Source organism: Hyposmocoma kahamanoa, unplaced genomic scaffold (genome assembly GCF_003589595.1).
Source record: "Hyposmocoma kahamanoa isolate Upper Pololo Valley unplaced genomic scaffold, ASM358959v1 63, whole genome shotgun sequence".
In the NCBI taxonomy this organism is placed as follows: Eukaryota; Metazoa; Arthropoda; class Insecta; order Lepidoptera; family Cosmopterigidae; genus Hyposmocoma; species Hyposmocoma kahamanoa.
This window is the reverse complement of record NW_020653851.1, coordinates 14525125-14542277: the sequence shown is the minus strand read 5'-3', so window position 1 is coordinate 14542277 and position 17153 is coordinate 14525125. Positions and strand designations below refer to the sequence as shown.

Genomic DNA, 17153 nt, shown 5'->3' with positions numbered 1-17153 from the left:
CGACCGCTGTATCGTAAGCGGCATGCATAGAGTTGGATTTAAATCTTGTCAAGTGTCAAGCTTGACATGCTCCCGACTCTGTACAGGATGTACGTCAAGCTTGACACTTAAGATTTAAATTCAACTCTATGCCGCTTGCGATAAGAATGGTCCAAAGTACAAAGTGTCAAGCTTGACGTGCTCTTCACGTATATACGTTCGGCTGTTCTGCGCTTAGAGGATGAAAAAATAAAGGATAAATATTTTTGACGTGCTTTTGACTGTATATACCTTAGAGGATCGAAAAAAAATAGTTTCCATAGTCTAAGGTAAATACGTTCGGATGTTCTACGTCTATAAATATCTTTTGAAGATGTTTTGAAGTTTTATTTACCGTGACATAAAAAACTTGTCATGTCTCATTGTCATGTCTACATAACATTAGTATCCTGTCGTGACGCTGAATGCTATAAGAAGTATTTACATAAAACTTGATTGTTTATTTCAAGATTACATGCCTACAGCGCTCACTTTCGAAAAAAGTAAAATGTCAAAATTTTTTGTGTAAAAAAAAACGGAAATCGTATGATTGTTTTCTTTACTCATTTTAATTTTTTTAAGTAAAATCATGGATGTTTTTAAGTTAAAATCGATTATTTGTATACGAAAATTTATATAATAATAAGTGTTAAAGTTTACGTTATCCGGCGACATGGCTGTTTGCACGTTACGAACTTTGTTGTTGATCGTTTGTGTTATCGAGTTGGTATGTAACACTTTTACCTTCTGAATCATCAACATTCTTGTGATGCATGTCTTGTATAAATGGCTAAGAAGCAGTGTTCGATACGGCCAATTTAAATAATTACGTCTTCCAGACAAATGTGCCGAAGGTGTAATTTGTTATCAATTGTATTTCAAGATGTGAAAGGTGCCGTTAAACGTACTTACTATTATAACTCCGAGCATTGTTATCCTCTAGAATTAATTGCGAACATGTTGTAAAGAACTTTAACTAAATTGCTTGTAAAACCTACCCTGTTTCAGATTGTAACTATTCAGCGCCAGGTGTTTGACTTCCTTGGGTACATGTGGTTGCCTATAATAGCTAATTTTGTCAACATTTTGATGATCATATTTGGCTCTTTTGGAGCCGTGCAGTATATAACAAAATATCTATTGGCTGTAAGTAATAAATTGAGTATATTACTTTTAAATATATAGATATAACTATGCTTGTTTAACAGGTAAACAGACTTCATTGGGTGGCAAGCTTTGTTATAGTACATTCTAAGGTTTTGCAATTGTTACACATCGGAATCAAAACTTTTTTGTTTATATCATATATAATTTTATTATATCAAACAGTTTACCTAATTTTTAATTTAACATATTCCAATTTACACTACATTACAATTTGCTTTCTTATTTTCAACATGTGACAAATTGTTTTCAGTATGCTATATGGAGCTTCATGTGGTTAACCTGGAATGTCTTCTTATTATGCTATTATCTCAATTTGGGGTCACTAAATAGGGTAAGTGAATATAAAAATCATGTTAATGCTATGTTATAATTGTTTAAGAGTGAAACACAAGAGTTTGTTCCACGCTTGGGTGTGTGCGCCCGTCTCGCGCCCAAGCATGGTGTCTTTAGGAGTGCTCGATATATAATTCAAAAAAATATCAATATATTCCCTCGATATCAATCCCATATTATTGTATCATTTGGTATCCATATGTACTATTGATATATTTTATCCAATACATGTAAAATTGTATAAAGTTGAAAGTACACAATTCAAAATTGTGCTTGCAGAAATGAAACATACTTTGAGAGCTGATACGCTGGTCCTCCATCAGTGTAACGTAGTGGTTATGTTCTCATGGGCTAGCCCACACACACAATAACAGGGACAATAATATTGTATGTGTGCAGCTGGCCAATGAAAATGAATACATTTGATTGTTGTGTCGAAACTGGTGGTTTACTTATTTACTCTTAGTAAAATTTCCTTCCTTTTATCTTTTTGAATTATTTACGATATCAATACCAGAAGTATCAATTAATGTAAGGGACATTTAGTCTGTTGTGAACATTGACTTACGAATAAATGGACGACAGGTCTAATACAAAAACCACGAAAAAAATGTCCCAAGTCGGTTGACTTGATGATTATTTAAATGTAGTGACATGTCAAGGAATATGAAAAAGCTAAAATGTTGAATTTAAATTGTAATGTCATCGCAGTACTGTCTAATTTTGCTTGCTTCACTGTCAGTCGAACAAACGAAGACTAGAGCGTGAATGACGCTCTGTATACGAGTTTAACGCCCTATAAGTTCGGACACTTTTTAGCGCGGACCCGACGTCCATATAATTGTAAGTCAATGGTTGTGAAAATGAGTTACATGTATCTTCGAATTCGGAAGTTCCTGTTCTATTGATTGGTATTATTAAAATTTAGGAATTCCCAGTGGTTTACTTGGTACTTGGTGTTACGGGCTGGTGTCCGCAACTCGACGTCAGGCGCCTATTTTGCGTGTGGTGGGTGCAAGGTCCTACTCGTGCCACTCAATCTCAGCAGCCTCCTTGGTTTGCTGAAGACTTCGGAGAGCGACCTTGGCACTCCAAGGTACTTCGCCCTGTAGTTGGTCACGCCGGAGCACTGTAGTAGGATGTGCGCAGCCGTTTCCTCGCCCTCCATGCACGCTCTGCAGAGGGCTGTCTGTGATACCTAAATTGAAGAGGTGTTTATTGTATGGACCATGACCCGTTTGGGCGGCAGTTAGAGTGCGAAGCTCTTGTCTTTTGAGTTTAATTAAAATTCGAGATAGACTGGCATTGAGTGTTGGGAGTGCTTCCCTCGCCTGTCTACAAACCGTAAGTGTGGTCCATGTATTATTATGTGAAGATTTTGTACCTTTATATGTAGTTGTTCTGGACCATTGGTAGGGGAGGGATTTGTGGTTCTGGTCCTACAGCGTCCTTCGCTGACCCTTTTCTGGCTAGTTCATCTGCTGTCATTGCCACGTGTGCCGCTGTGTCCTTTAATCCACTGTAGAGTTACATGGTTTTGTATACATACCTCCATGAGTGCTTGAGGGCATTCATAAATGAGCCCTGAGTCTAAATAAAGCTGTTCAGTGCTTGAAGTACTGACATACTGTCAGAGAGTATTCGAATGGAGTGATTCTTTACTCTTCTCGCTATGATTGCTTCTGCCGCCAACTTGATGCCCATGCATTCAGCCTGGAATACTGTATTGTAGTCACCAAGCAGTGTTGATATCCTGATATTGAAATCTTCTGAGAATACCTCAGTACCTGTTCTTGAATTTGTTTTAGATCCATCAGTGAAGACGCGGACCACTCTCGGGTTCAGTCCTTCGTTGGTCTCTTCAAACAATTGTATCTTGTATTTTTTGTCAAAGATGTATTGTTTTGGGACTCTATCCACAGCCGCCTCCAGTAGCGATTCCTCATTGACAGTCTTATAAAGGATTTCTGTATGACGGGTCCTCATGTGCTTCCAAAGGCCGGCTCTGTTTGGACGCACTGCTGTTGACGCAGCTTCCTGTCTGATGAATAGCGGGAGGGGTCGCAGTTCCAGCGTCGCTTCGAGGGCCGCAGTTGGAGTTGTCCTCATGCAGCCGGTCATCGCCATGCAAGCGAGTCTTTGGAATTTGTCCAGCTTGTCGGTTGCGGTCGTCAGTTTGGTTCGTGGGCACTATACTATCGCGCCGTAACTGATCATGGGTCTTATCACCGCTGTGTAGAGCCATAGCGTTGTCTTGGGTGAAAGTCCCCTTTGTTTACCTACCATTCTATGGCATGCCAGAAGGTGATAGTAGCTTTTTTAACTTGTTATCCAGATGCTTGTTCCAGTTGACTTGTTGTCCAGTATTACTCTCAAGTACTTGACTTCGGTTGATGTCTGTAGTTCTGTACTGACGAGTTTGGGTAGTAGGTAGTTACCCAGTAGTCTTTTGTTTGCACACATTACTAGTTCCGTCTATGCTGGGTTTACCGATAGTTCGTATGCTCTGCACTATCTTTCCACAATCCGAAGTGCAGCTTGTGTAATGTCGCAGAGTGTATTGGCATAATTTCCTGTTACCTGTATAGCTATGTCATCAGCATATCCTACTGTACAGAAATGTTCTTTGTTTAGTTTTAATGATGAGGTCATTTACGACCATGTTCCACAGCAGAGGCGACAGCACCCCTCCTTGAGGGCACCTCTTCGCTACTATGGCCCATGAGGTCTCATTTGCTGTTGTTTTTATTGTTCTTTGTTTCAGCATGTTGCTAATCCAGCTGATTAGCACTTCATCCACTTCGTGTCTTCTCAGTGCTGATTGTATGCTGGAGAAGTTGATTTTATCGAAGGCTCCTTCAATATCTATAAAGGTGCCTAGGCAGATTGATTTGTCTTTGAGGGCCACTTCTATAAAAAATATTAAAAAAAGATGTTTAGTTGTGTCTTAAGATACTAATATTTTATGTGTAAACCGTCGAGCATAGTGTAAGCATGAAAAGAAATAGAAAAATTGTATTGTAAAAGATCCTTTAAAATAGAATTACATATAATTTTCTATTTTTCTTCCTGCTTACACTGTGCTCGACGGTCTACACACGAAATATTAGTAACGTAAGGCACAACTAAACATCTTTTTTTAGTGTAAGGGACATGGTATATTTTAAACCACTGGACATTCCTAAATCTTTCGTTTATAGCATGAAAGAAGAAATTTTAAGAAACTTTGCTCTAGACACAATCAAAATTGGAGCAGACAGTAAAAAAAGTATTTAAAAAAATAAAAATTATTTTTGGCTCTCCTGAAAATCCGTGGTTTGTCCCTTACATTAATTGATACTTCTGGTGTCGATATATCGAAAATATCGATGTTTTGTAATCATAGCACGCGGAATTATGCCTACCGCGCTCCCGACCCGACACGCGCCCGACCTGCACTCGGTGTTTTTCACGCTTTATTTTTAATTACTCTAATAGTTCCAGTCAACAGATTGTTTGTTTCAATATTCTTAATAATAATGTGTTAGACAACAACAATTATTGTTTGACAATGGAATTCACTGAGGTACCCAAACCAAATCCAATTGATAAATAATAATTTTTCATGTTGGTTCTAATAGGAATCAAACCTAGGACCTCTTCATCAGGCACCCACAGTGCAAATCATTGGGCCAGTGAGGCCGCATTCTATCAGGCTTTTAATAATTATGTATTTAAGCATGGAACCTGTTATGGTACAACATAAGTAAATGAATGTACAGTAAGTAAAATGCATAAAAGTAGGCAGCATTTGCCCAAGTTGTAGTTTTATCGTAATGCAAGGTATATAATATAGCATTTATTACATCCCTTCCATGTGAATCAAGGCTACCTAGAGCTACATCGACACACGGTTTAGTGTAAAATAAAAATGATTTACATTTGCAGGAGAGTGGACTCCTTTCTCTGGGTACAGGCAGTGTAAGTTGGTGGGAAGGCAATGGTTGGGGCTGCCAGCCCGTGTGGAGTGAAATAGATGGACCAGGGGTATGGCGACCTACACGCGTTGATGGCTGCTTCCTCAGGTGGCATCATGTTGAGATGGGACAATCGGCCGTGGCTGCAATCCTCACTGCGACAGCATTGCCACTGGCTATTTTATTGGCATATCGTTCCTTTAAGAAGATAAAGCCACCTTCAGGTAATAATTCATGTTCCCAGCATAGAAAAATAATAGTTGAAAAATGCCACCTAAATCTATATAATCTAATAAGTTTATGGGGTTATAGTTGTTATTAATATTTACATGTTGCAATGGACTGTTAAAGACCATTTTTAAGGAACAAAGCCTCTCATTATAATTGTGCGAATTTTTATTTTACAGACAAAAGCACTTTACCACGACGTCCAGTTTACACAATAGAATTGAGTCCAACGGAACCAAACGTGAGTGAAAGTTCCTTAAAGCCAATGACGCCGCGGCGAGTGAAGCGTCGTTCTGGATCGCGAGGCAATGGATCCTCTGTGCGGCGTTCACGCAGGTCGTATCGTAATGCAGGATATTTAGCTTCGACTTCCTCTCTTCCACGAGAACCGAGACCTTCTAGGCCTACGTCAGCACATTCGTCATATTCAAACTTTCACGCAGCTCGACCCGCATCTTATCACGCTCCAGAAAGGGAAGCAGTTGCGCGTTCACAAGACGTGTATGATCCGCCGCCACCAACCGAATCAGTTCCTATAATAACTAATAGATATGATACAGTAAGGCGACCGGTGAAAAATTTGGGGTACGATGTCGCCGGGCCTTATAAAGCAGAGCCAAGGGCCTATGAAACCGCAAGGAATTATGATCCAAATTCTCCGACATATGACAATATGACAAGAGGGTATGACGGAACATCGGCAAGTTACGATGTTAGGACGCCTTGCGAGTCTCCGTCGTATGGAGCTGGTTACGGGGCAGTAGCTGGCTATGGAGTAGAGAGTGGGTGGGAAGCGCCACCACCTCCCGCACCGCCGTACAGCGCCTGTGCATCCCCGCAGGCACCTGGCCCTCCCGCATATCAGCCCTCCAACGACGCTTACTAATTATAGTGCCTTAAATTGCCTTTTTATTATCCATGTGCCTTATTCCAGTGAATCTGAACTCAACACCTGTCTTAAAATCTACATTTTCTATCTTCATTATTATGTGATCGAAATGACAAGTTATGGTTGTATTTATGAATTTAAATGTACTTAATGTATAAAATACATTCCTTATGTCCTGTTAAGTTAGGAATTTAGCTTTAATGTTATTTTATTTTTTATTATTCCTGAAATGTAACTTACGACTTACAGCCATAGCATTTGTATTAACTTACAAAACAATATACAATACTTAATACAAGGCTGCTCCATCATATTTTTATGTTTAGTGATAAGTACTACTCATTTCTGCAAATTAATAATTATGCAATTAGTCTTAAGACTGACAAAGTATTAATATTATGTGAATCTGAAATTTTGTATTATGACAAAAACCACTGTTTGTTATTCTGTCCGTACAACGAACGTTTAGATGAAAAATGTAGAACGTAATATAAAATTATTTTTTTTTAAATGTACACGTAACATCTACTACCAAACAATGTTTGTTTACAACCAAATTTGTCACAGTACCTAATAAAATTTTTTTAACGTTAAAGCGTTAACAGCTTCAGGTAAACTGCAAGTGCTTTGCAGTAGCTTAAGAGAAATTTGCGAAATAACGACTGCAAATGCATTAGTAGTGTTGTAATATTTTTTAACAAAAAATGTCTACTGTAGCTAATCATATACAAGAGAACATAGTCTTGACAAATTAGGTTTAGATATTTGTACCACATAAAAACACCATATAGGATGCATGTAGGTATAAGTATTCTCAGTAGCTCAGTGTACAATAAAGATTGCATCAAGTAAGAATTACCTGAATGTGGACCAATAATTGATAGTTAATTAGAAAACGAGCTTTATTAGATTTAAGTTAATTATAATTGGTTATATTTGAGCCAAACTACAGGCGATTTTTATACCAAATATACACACCTATGCAATCATTCTTGAGTTTTATTTTTAACCTTTTTTTGTGAGGTAATCAAAGATTATTATCGTATCCGATAATTAAATTGTTTCTGTAACCACAGTCAATGTCTTGTTGGTGTTTGTGACTTTCTTGGTTGCTAATGGATTATGTATAGAAATAACACTCATTTTAAATCGAGCATCAAAGTGTATTTATTAACAATAAACCTTAAAGTACAATGAGAATCTTACAAATACAACAATGGTTGCAAATATATAACATTACAATTACAAGTACAGAAATAGAAGTTAGTTCGAAAAACCAAATGCATTTGAAAGGAAAATGGAAAACGAAGTATTGTAAACAAATTACTTCTTAATGTCGTTTTTCATATCATTCACTGTATTTATTTATAATATATGGCAATGTGATTTATGTATATTGAAACAGTTCTGAAGTTTATTATGTGTACAATAAATACATAAGCAAAAGAATAGAAATATATCGGTCAACAGACTAGCACCAATATTTAACCACTGTTGCAGTGATTTTCAATAAATTCATATTAACAACATTAAATCTGTTCTTAAACTCTCTGTAAAGAATACTGATTATTTAGGGTATTTAATAACAGTGATGTATTACGGAATATAAAATTGTTATTAAGCATCCATCAAAATTCATTCATTTTAACACTATGCATTCCTAACGACACTATTAAGGCACTCATATAGCGGGTAAGGTACGTCTTTCAGTGGGAGTGAGATCAGGATGCCACAAATCGACGATTAGGACAAGCCGTTTAGCAGTCCCGTTATGCCACACTTCGTGTTCAAAGCTATCGTCGAAAAGCAGCACTTTGCCTTCATTCCATTGTCTGAAAAAAAAAACGTGAAGTTGTCACAAAGATACCAAATGAGAGATAAGAAAAGATCTTTCGTTTTATGATACCAATGGACGAACAAGTAGTGTGCCTGGTGGTAAGCTACACGTCTGTCCATAGCCGTTGCGAGTGTCAATCAGAGCCTTAAGTAGCAAAGATATACAGGATGATTTTTTAGTCATCGTCCAAATTTTTTCCAGCCATTTTGGAAAAAAAATTGATAGGTTTATTTTCAAAATGAAAATATTTATTCCGAAGTAATACTCGACAAAAATTGGTTACCAATTTACACTATTATTATTTACTACGACTATGCGTCTATGAATGAATGCCATACGCTAACCGCGCGGATTCTCCAATCAAAGCAAAATGCCGCCACCGCCGCCGCCCGCGCCGAACGCTATTGGCGGCTGTTACTTCAGTCGTCACACGTCCGTGTAGCGCTTCGTACGTGTGTGCAACGTTATCTCGCTATTGAAAACGCATTCACGTGTCACTATGTATACAAACCGCGAGTACTTTGAAATGGTCAAGTGCTATTTTATAAGTGATGAAAGCCTAAGCCTAGTTTCTGCATGTCATACAGAGGCTTTTAGACCATGGCCAGTTTACGACGCCTTCACACGCCCAAGGACGTGGTAGGCCGCGACTGTCCGTGGAAATCGAAAACGAAATCTTCAATTTTTTCGAGAGAGATCCAAGACGAAGTACACGTGATGCAGCTCGACGGTTCAACGTTAGCCAATACGCTGTGTGGAAGCTGCTCAACACCTCTGGATTGCACCCTTATCACTTTCAAAAAGTGCAAACGCTAAATGCAGCAGACGTGCTGCCTCGTCGAGTTTTCTGCGAGTGGCTGATCGCACACCCCGATGCGGTCATTTTATGGACTGATGAAGCCCTATTCACACGTGTGGGGCTGTACAACCAACATAATGAACATTGGTGGTCGTATCGCAACCCGCACATGATATAGACAATTATCACCAAGTGCGTTTTAGTGCAAATGTGTGGGCCGGGATTGTCGGTGATAAAATTCTAGGGCCGTATTTTATTGAGGGGCGGCTGACCGGAGGCACCTATCTCAATATGCTACAAAGCATAGTCTCCGATTTGATGGACGACGTACCGCTAGTCCTCATTAACCATCCTGCTTTTTATTATCAGCATGACGGTGCACCGCCACATTACGCTATCGACGTGAGGAATTATTTAAATATGGAATACGGGAATCGCTGGATCGGCCGCGGGGGTCCGGTACCATGGCCACCCAGGTCACCAGACCTCACACCCTGTGACTCTTTTTTGTGGGGCGAAATTAAACGACGCGTGTATGTGGAGGAGGCCCAAAGCCTCAACGAATTGAAACTAAAAATTGAAAGTGCATTTGCACAAGTGAAAAGTGACACTACAGTGCTGAACAAAATACAAGACAATATTCAAAAACGTGCAAGAATCTGCTTGGAGAGGAATGGTTTACATTTTGAGCAATTATTAAAATACTGTTAAAGTTGTTACGCTAAGGTAATTTCTATTTGATTTTAATTAAATGTACATAAGTTGATTCAAATTTTTTAAATACGCCTTATTGCAAAAGGCATGGCCTGCTTTTATTTTTATACTTCTGTGTACGATACGAGTGCGGACTACATTTGTCGTAAATCGATGTTTTGTTTAAATTTATTGATATTATTATAAAATGTTTCTAGTTCACTAATAAAAAACACCACGTGCGTAGATAACAAAAGGGCGATGGGAAGATTCTTTTTTTTATTACTTGCTAAATACTAATTCGTTACAATTCATCGTAGGAAGCGAACCTTTTATTTGTTTGTCTCACAAACAAAAGTAAAGATTATTTTCTTTTGTTCTCTACACATGGTAAAATTTTTAGTGACTTTGAAATTCAATAAGTAAATTCTTCGATGGCCTTCGGTAACACAACGCTTTAAATGCGTAGAAGTTAAGTTCGGGAAACGAACTTTCCTAATTAGGTGTGTTTATCAGGTGCATTATTTTTATCATTATTTTGTAATAATATCATTAAATTTGGTCAAACCTCTAAAACAATTTACTTATAAATAACTTCCGCTCTCGTTTTTTGCAACTTTTGGAAATTTTGCAACGTATGTATTTTATCAATGACGCGGGGGGTGGCCTAGCGCGCATATCGAGTAGGCTGTCCACACGCGCGCAATTTTTTAAAACAATTTTGCGATGGCATATCTTAATTTTAGTATTAATTTACACTAAAAGGAAAATTTGCGCATGTTATATTTTCACTAAAGATCATAATATGAAAGTTTGGACGATGACTAAAAATTCACCTGTATAGGGGGGCAATATCACCCTGACACTATAACTGGACAAGTCCCATGTGTCTGTAATTTCACCAGCATGGCGGCAGAAACAGGTAAGGTGCATTGACCTACTAACAAATGGACGTCGGGTCGAATATAAAAATCATGAAAAAAATGTCCCAAATTAACGTATACAAACGTAGTGATAGTAACGAAATATAAAAAAAAACTAAAATAATTTAAATTGTAACGTAAGTCATTGTAGTACTGCTTTTGCTTACAACAATTTAAGGCCCAAAAACATAATAAGTAATATTCAGCTTCTACTGGAAACTTAACAAAATGTCCTATATTTAGCTTCCACTGAATATTACTTGAACACAAAGAGTAACGGAGCAGCCTTTATTGTAAATATTAATTAATTTTTATATATATTATGTCGAATTTTGTACAAATTCACTTAAGGAAATAATAAAGAGTTGAGCAAATACGTACATACAAATATTACAAATGTGAAAATAAGAAATGTACCGATATTCCAATATCCGAAATTCCGAAAACCGAATTATAATAAAACCGTTACGCTTTCCAGTAATTTTGATGCTTTTCGCAAAGACAAAATTAACTTTTGTTTTGTAATATTCTTAAAAAATACATTTGATATTATGAAAATTTGAGCTAACATTATTTCGGACAAATGTATTTTCTGATCTCTGATAGGTAATCCCAAACCGTAAAACGAGTACAACAATATTTTGTTAGTTATTGCTAACTTTAATAAAAAAATCACTTTAAAAATAAGATTAAAATCAATGCGACTCTATACTTTCTTTGTTCTAAATATATTTAATCGCTTAAGGTTCACAATTTAAAATGACCAAGAAGTTTATATGGGATTCTTGAAACTGACGTAATGTGTCTCTTTCCATCTTTTGCGCATGCTATGTGTAGAAAAAGGGTAGTAGCTATTAAAAAAGTATTTGATTATTTTGTTTGCTTTTGTCATTGACTTACAAATAAATGGACGACGGGTCTAATACAAAAACCACGAAAAAAATGTCCCAAGTCAACCTATTTAAACGTAGTGACATGTAAAGGAATATGAAAAAGCTAAAACGTTGAATTTAAATTGTAATGTCATTGCAGTACTGCCTAATTTTGCTTGCAACAATTGAAAGGCGCAAAAAAACACCATATTCAGCTTCTACTGGAAACTTACCAAAATACACCATATGTACCTTCTAGTGAAAACTACTTGAACACAGGTATAATGGAGTAGCCTTTATTATTTATAAACAAATTTTATATGTAAATGTTGAATTTTATACAATGCCATTTATTACGAGCTAGGGTGTCTGACTTTTTTTTCTTGATTCCGAGAATTCTCGTACCCGATTTCTCGAATTATTTGAGAATTTTTTTTTCAAACCGTAAAAAATCAGCTCAATCATCTATAAAACTAAATGTGAACTTTTCAAAAGTTGTTTTGGCCTGGGTGTTCTGAGTTATGCCCCGGAATAAATTCCATTGTTCTTGGTCACAGGTTCGATTCCCAGTAGAACCAATTTGGGAAATGAACTTTTGTAAATTGGTTCTGCTCTGGGATCCTGTTGCTCTTACTCATGCTGTTACTCATGGAGTATGTACAGAGAGTTCCCTAGTTTCAAACCAGGTGATTGTCTTACAGTAGAATACCAAGACCAGAACCATTTAGAAAAGTTAATTTGTTAAATTGATCCTACCGGTATCGAACCCGGGAACTTCTCATCCAGTGCCCACAGTGCAATCCGTTAGGCTATCAAGGTTGTTTCTATTTGTATTATTATGCAGTGTTTTTGTTCACTCATTGATGTAATCACATACCAAATTTTAATATTATGATTTAATATTAAGCTTTAATATTATGGTCTTATAAAGCTTGCATCAGCTCTGGTTTCCTTTCTTTTCTTACCATTTTCTTAACCCATTCGTGCATAGTACTGAATTTATACTGCGCTCAAAAATGTCACCACTTTTCTATATGCCGTAGTGCTTACATTGATTCAATATAATTATTACGGTTTATCACTGACGACGGTTGAATCCGTCAACAGGCATAGTCGTACTGCTCATAGTTCTTGCAAATGTTTCTTGTGCAAGAAAAAGTACGGCTATGGCGGTAGTAGGGTATTTGCCGTTGTGAGATAATTACAAAATTAAAATGCGCGATATTGATTGCGCAAGAGAAACGCTTTCCAAAATAAACACTTAGGTACTGATTAATAATAATTATTATAATAACGCACACACTCAACATTGCCGGCATTAGAGAAACCCGTTGTCGCGGGTGCCATGGACACACATATAGACAACCACAAATTACACCCAAACTCACGAGAGAAATAAATGTAGGCCATACACATATTTCTCCCGAAACCTAAAAAATCGGGATTATGGAAATTCATGCAAACGTTATTTCGGGCAAATGTATTTTCGGTCTTCTGATTCGTAACCCCGAGCCGTAGAAAGAGTACAACAATATTTGAAGGTATTACTAACATGTATTAAAAAATATTTTAATAATAACATTAGCATTAAAGCGACTCTATGAAATTTTTGTTCTAAATATTTCAAAAGCTTGTGTTTCAAACAATTGAAATTGATGTGATGGGTCTCGTTCAGTCTTTTACGCAAGCAAAGAGTCGGAAAGAGACAGTTAGCTATTTGATTATTTTGATTGCTTTTGTAATTTATATTTAGGATTAATTTAAATATAAATTAAATACTATATATACTAGTGCATAAAAGAACACTTTTAAATGATAACAATGATGACACAATGTAGTACTTACAGAAAATATGATATACCACCCTGTTTTTTCACTTTAGTTGAGTAATTTTTACAAGGTTTTACTACACGATACGGCATCATTGACAAGCGCGCTGTCAGTCGAACAAACGAAGACTAAAGCGTGATTGACACTGTGCATACGATTTTAACGCCCTGTAAGTTCGGACACTTTTTAGCGCGGACCGGACGTCCATTTATTTGTAAGTCAATGACTTTTGTAATTTATATTTACGATTCATTTATATATAAATTAAGTATTATACAACTGTACAAAATAACAATTTTAAATAATAACTATAATAACGCAATATATTTGTTTAGTGAAAATATAATACAAAATCCTGTTTTCACACTTTACTGCAGTAATTTTTACAAGTTATTTTATTTTATTTTAATTTAATTTTATTTATTTAGGAAACATACAGCATCATATAATACATTTCATTATCAACAAATATTAAACAAACACTAGCCAAAAGTTTCCACTAATGTTTAAAATAGCTACGTTGGAAAGACAAATTTATACGTATAACTATAAGCAACTAACATAATAATTACCACTAAGCAACAAGTGAATAATCAATTTTAATTATAATTTAAATTTATTGGATATCATGATGTTCAACCACCATGATATTCAATTACATTATGGGAAATCACTCCACTAGTTTGTTACATTGATCAAAAACTAAGAAAAATTCCTCCGATCAATTACAAATTATGTTAATAACATAAAAGCTTTCTAAATGTTATTAAATCCTGGCTAGATTTAATAACATTAAAAATTTTAGTATCGTCAGCAAATAGAGGTAATTTTGAATTTATAAAACATTTTTTAACGTCGTTTATAAAAATATTGAAAGGGAGAGGTCCTAAGTGAGATCCCTGGGGAACACCGGAACTAATAGGGATGAAACTGGAAATGAATCCTTTAATCGCAACTGCTTGGCTCCTATCGCGGAGGTACGACTCATATGTATATTATTATGTAGTACTGCACGATTGACAACCGCGCTGTCAGTCGAATAAACGAAGACTTTTGCGCGATTGACGCTCTGTATGTGATTTTGACGCCCTATAGGTGCGGACACTTTTTAGCGCAAACCCGACGTCCATTTGTTGGTAGATCAAAGGTAAGGTGGCAGTATTTCCCTGGACGTACTCTTTCACAGAAGCTCTACTGCTACTGAAATCATGTCTAATCTACACTTTTAAATCTATCTGTACCATGAAAACTTTATACAGAATATTGACACCCCTAGTACTTTGGTAAGTTCAAATATGTTAAACGTAGGTATGACCATTATAAAAATTACCTTGTTTCCTGATCTACTCGTATATGAGTATCTTTGGTATTGCTCAAGCCCAAATGCATTCGAAGTCTACAATTCGTTGGCCCAACATGTGGCCGGACGTGTGTTCCTGGTTCCATTGCGCTGAATTTGATTTGTCCTCTACGACATCCAACAGCCGCTGGCTCTGATTTTACAATGGAACAAGTGACAGGCGCTCGGTTGCATCTATCAGGGATTTCACGTCCTCTAACAAAAAGATCCAACTGGGACCAATTCCCTCGTTCTTTAAGTCCCTCTTTTTCTTGCTCATAAAGTGCTGTAGCTGCTTCTCCCTCTTTCAAAATATCTTTCCACGATTTTTCTAAAGCACGAGCTAATTGAACATACGGAGTGTCTTCAACTTTCCACCAAGGGCGTCCTCTTAATCTTTTGACGTTGTAAAGTGAGCGCTGTGCTGGGGATAAGAAATGACCTTGTTTCGCTCCTCTTTTGTGTACTTCGTGAGCCTCTTTATACCGACCTAATAAAAGTAATGCATCCCCATAATGATAGTAGAAGCGAGGTTCACATGCGGGACCTGAGTCCCCTTCTAGAGCTTTCTCAAATAATTTCGCAGCTTCTTCATATTTTTTATGTTGGTTTTTTAGAACAAATGCATAATGTGCCAATGCGACACGGTCTTTGGGCCATAATCGAAGCGTTTCTTTCAGATTTTCTTCCGCTAGATCCGCCCTGAAGTAGAAATAATGTTTTTAAAGTAAATATATATCTTTACCAACACGTAAAAGTAAATGTATGTAGATAATTAGTACCTGTTGGCCATAAGAAATGATATGGTCAAGTTGTTTCGGTAGCCAGACACGTCAGGAAACCGACGAATCAAAAGACGGTACACGGGTTCCGCGCTTAAATAATTTCCTGTTATACAAAGACAAATAAAATTTTTGACACCTTTTGTAAGTTAACTGCATTTTAACATCAACCCATATGCGTGCCACTGATGGGTACTAATATTAAAGACCAAATTTCAATACACGTAACTAAATGAAATAAAATACGAAAACGTCAAAACTCGAGACAAAAATTAAATACATTTACTAGAAAACTGACCTCTAAATTGTATTCTATCCAAGGTTCGGTCACTTATGTTTCTAATCTTCTGATCGGAGAGGTTTTCGTTCATCTTCAGCAGATGCAGATAGGAAGTAATGGCTCGAGACAGTAGACGGTTGTCCTTTTGAGCTTCGGCCATACGATCTAAAGCTGTAGCCACGATGTACCGAGCTCTAGCGCTTGAAGCCAACTGGGTAGCACTCGCTCGGTCCACCGCCGATGACCATTTGCCCTCCATTGTGAATTAGTACAGTCACACACACGCGTGCATCGCACACAGTCCGACAGCAACTCTATACGTCATCATGCATCGATTTTCAAGGGGTGCAACTCGAAATTCGAAGTCGTATTGACTGCTGTCAGTCATTTCACTCATTAGGTACTTAATATTTTAAGGTTAGGTTAGGCGTCAGTGACGCGTCGGGAGTGCCGAGGGGTGCAGGCGCGGGGCCCGACAGCGCCGCTGACGGCTTAAGGGAAAATGGCACAACGAACAAAGTATGATTTTATGTAGGTAATATAAAAAATTAGATGCAAAAATAGGTTACTCCAGCCAGTCCTGGAATTGAATGAGTTTGAGAATTAAAAATTAATTTAATACCCTGTAAAATGCCGCCGTATTCACTTCATAAATGTTGGTATAATCTTTTTATAGTAATTATCATGTTTACGAATTGAAGATTTCATGCAAAGCTTCAAGCATGGATACGAACGGGACATTAACAAACTTAAGTATTTCTAACACTAGCAAAACCACACTCGAGATGGAAGATTACACCAACATTGCAAGAAAATTGGCAATTGTGTTTTACATAATTTGCATAGGCTGACAACGTTGTAAAATGCCTTTAGATTTGCATAATGCAAAAGACTTAAGCGCCCCGTAAACGATCAAACAATTTGTCAAATTTATGATTCAAAATTCACGTTTTCTTCAAACAATGTCGCAAACGATCAAATAATCCACCAAACAAGTTTGACAAACTTGCACATAGTTCACACTCGGTCATCTCTTTCTAAAGTCGTACCCGTACTATAGTTAATACAAAGAGTCGTATTTCTTTGTAATTTGTGCTATGAGTAAGGGCACGTTCGCACTATGTCGTCACGTTTTATTATCGTTGGACGACTGTCGTGACTAGCAGTTCCCACTAGATCGTGACGACGATGTATCGTTTCACGACAG

The 17153-nt window shown here is 37.0% G+C and overlaps 2 protein-coding genes across 4 annotated transcripts in view; one reads left to right on the top strand and one right to left on the bottom strand.

Moving 5' to 3' along the window:
* Positions 1-688: 688 nt before the first annotated feature.
* On the top strand, positions 689-6667 carry LOC113230223 (DNA-directed RNA polymerase II subunit RPB1). The gene is made up of 5 exons (XM_026464047.1): positions 689-745; positions 1027-1164; positions 1436-1516; positions 5446-5698; positions 5882-6667. Exons 1-5 carry the CDS (start codon positions 692-694, stop codon positions 6586-6588), a joined length of 1233 nt encoding a protein of 410 aa, XP_026319832.1. The 5' UTR covers positions 689-691; the 3' UTR covers positions 6589-6667.
* A 1154-nt stretch (positions 6668-7821) lies between these two features.
* LOC113230159 (aspartyl/asparaginyl beta-hydroxylase) overlaps positions 7822-17153 on the bottom strand; it is a 29109-nt gene continuing 19777 nt past the window's right edge. For 2 of the 3 annotated variants that reach the window (XM_026463951.1, XM_026463952.1), the window contains exons 13-16: positions 15965-16199; positions 15667-15772; positions 14876-15586; positions 7822-8423 (exon numbers count right to left, since the gene is read on the bottom strand). In XM_026463951.1, the coding sequence (XP_026319736.1) occupies positions 8273-8423; positions 14876-15586; positions 15667-15772; positions 15965-16199 (1203 nt within the window). In that variant the 3' untranslated portion in view covers positions 7822-8272. The other variant, XM_026463953.1, reaches the window with a different exon arrangement.

Excerpts from the sequence above, each read along its gene's own strand:
- LOC113230223 (XM_026464047.1), top strand. The coding sequence starts at position 692 with ATGGCTGTTTGCACGTTACGAACTTTGTTGTTGATCGTTTGTGTTATC. Across the intron at positions 746-1,026 it reads TCGTTTGTGTTATCGAGTTG|ATTGTAACTATTCAGCGCCA; the intron begins GTATGTAACACT and ends ACCCTGTTTCAG. Across the intron at positions 1,165-1,435 it reads TAACAAAATATCTATTGGCT|TATGCTATATGGAGCTTCAT; the intron begins GTAAGTAATAAA and ends AATTGTTTTCAG.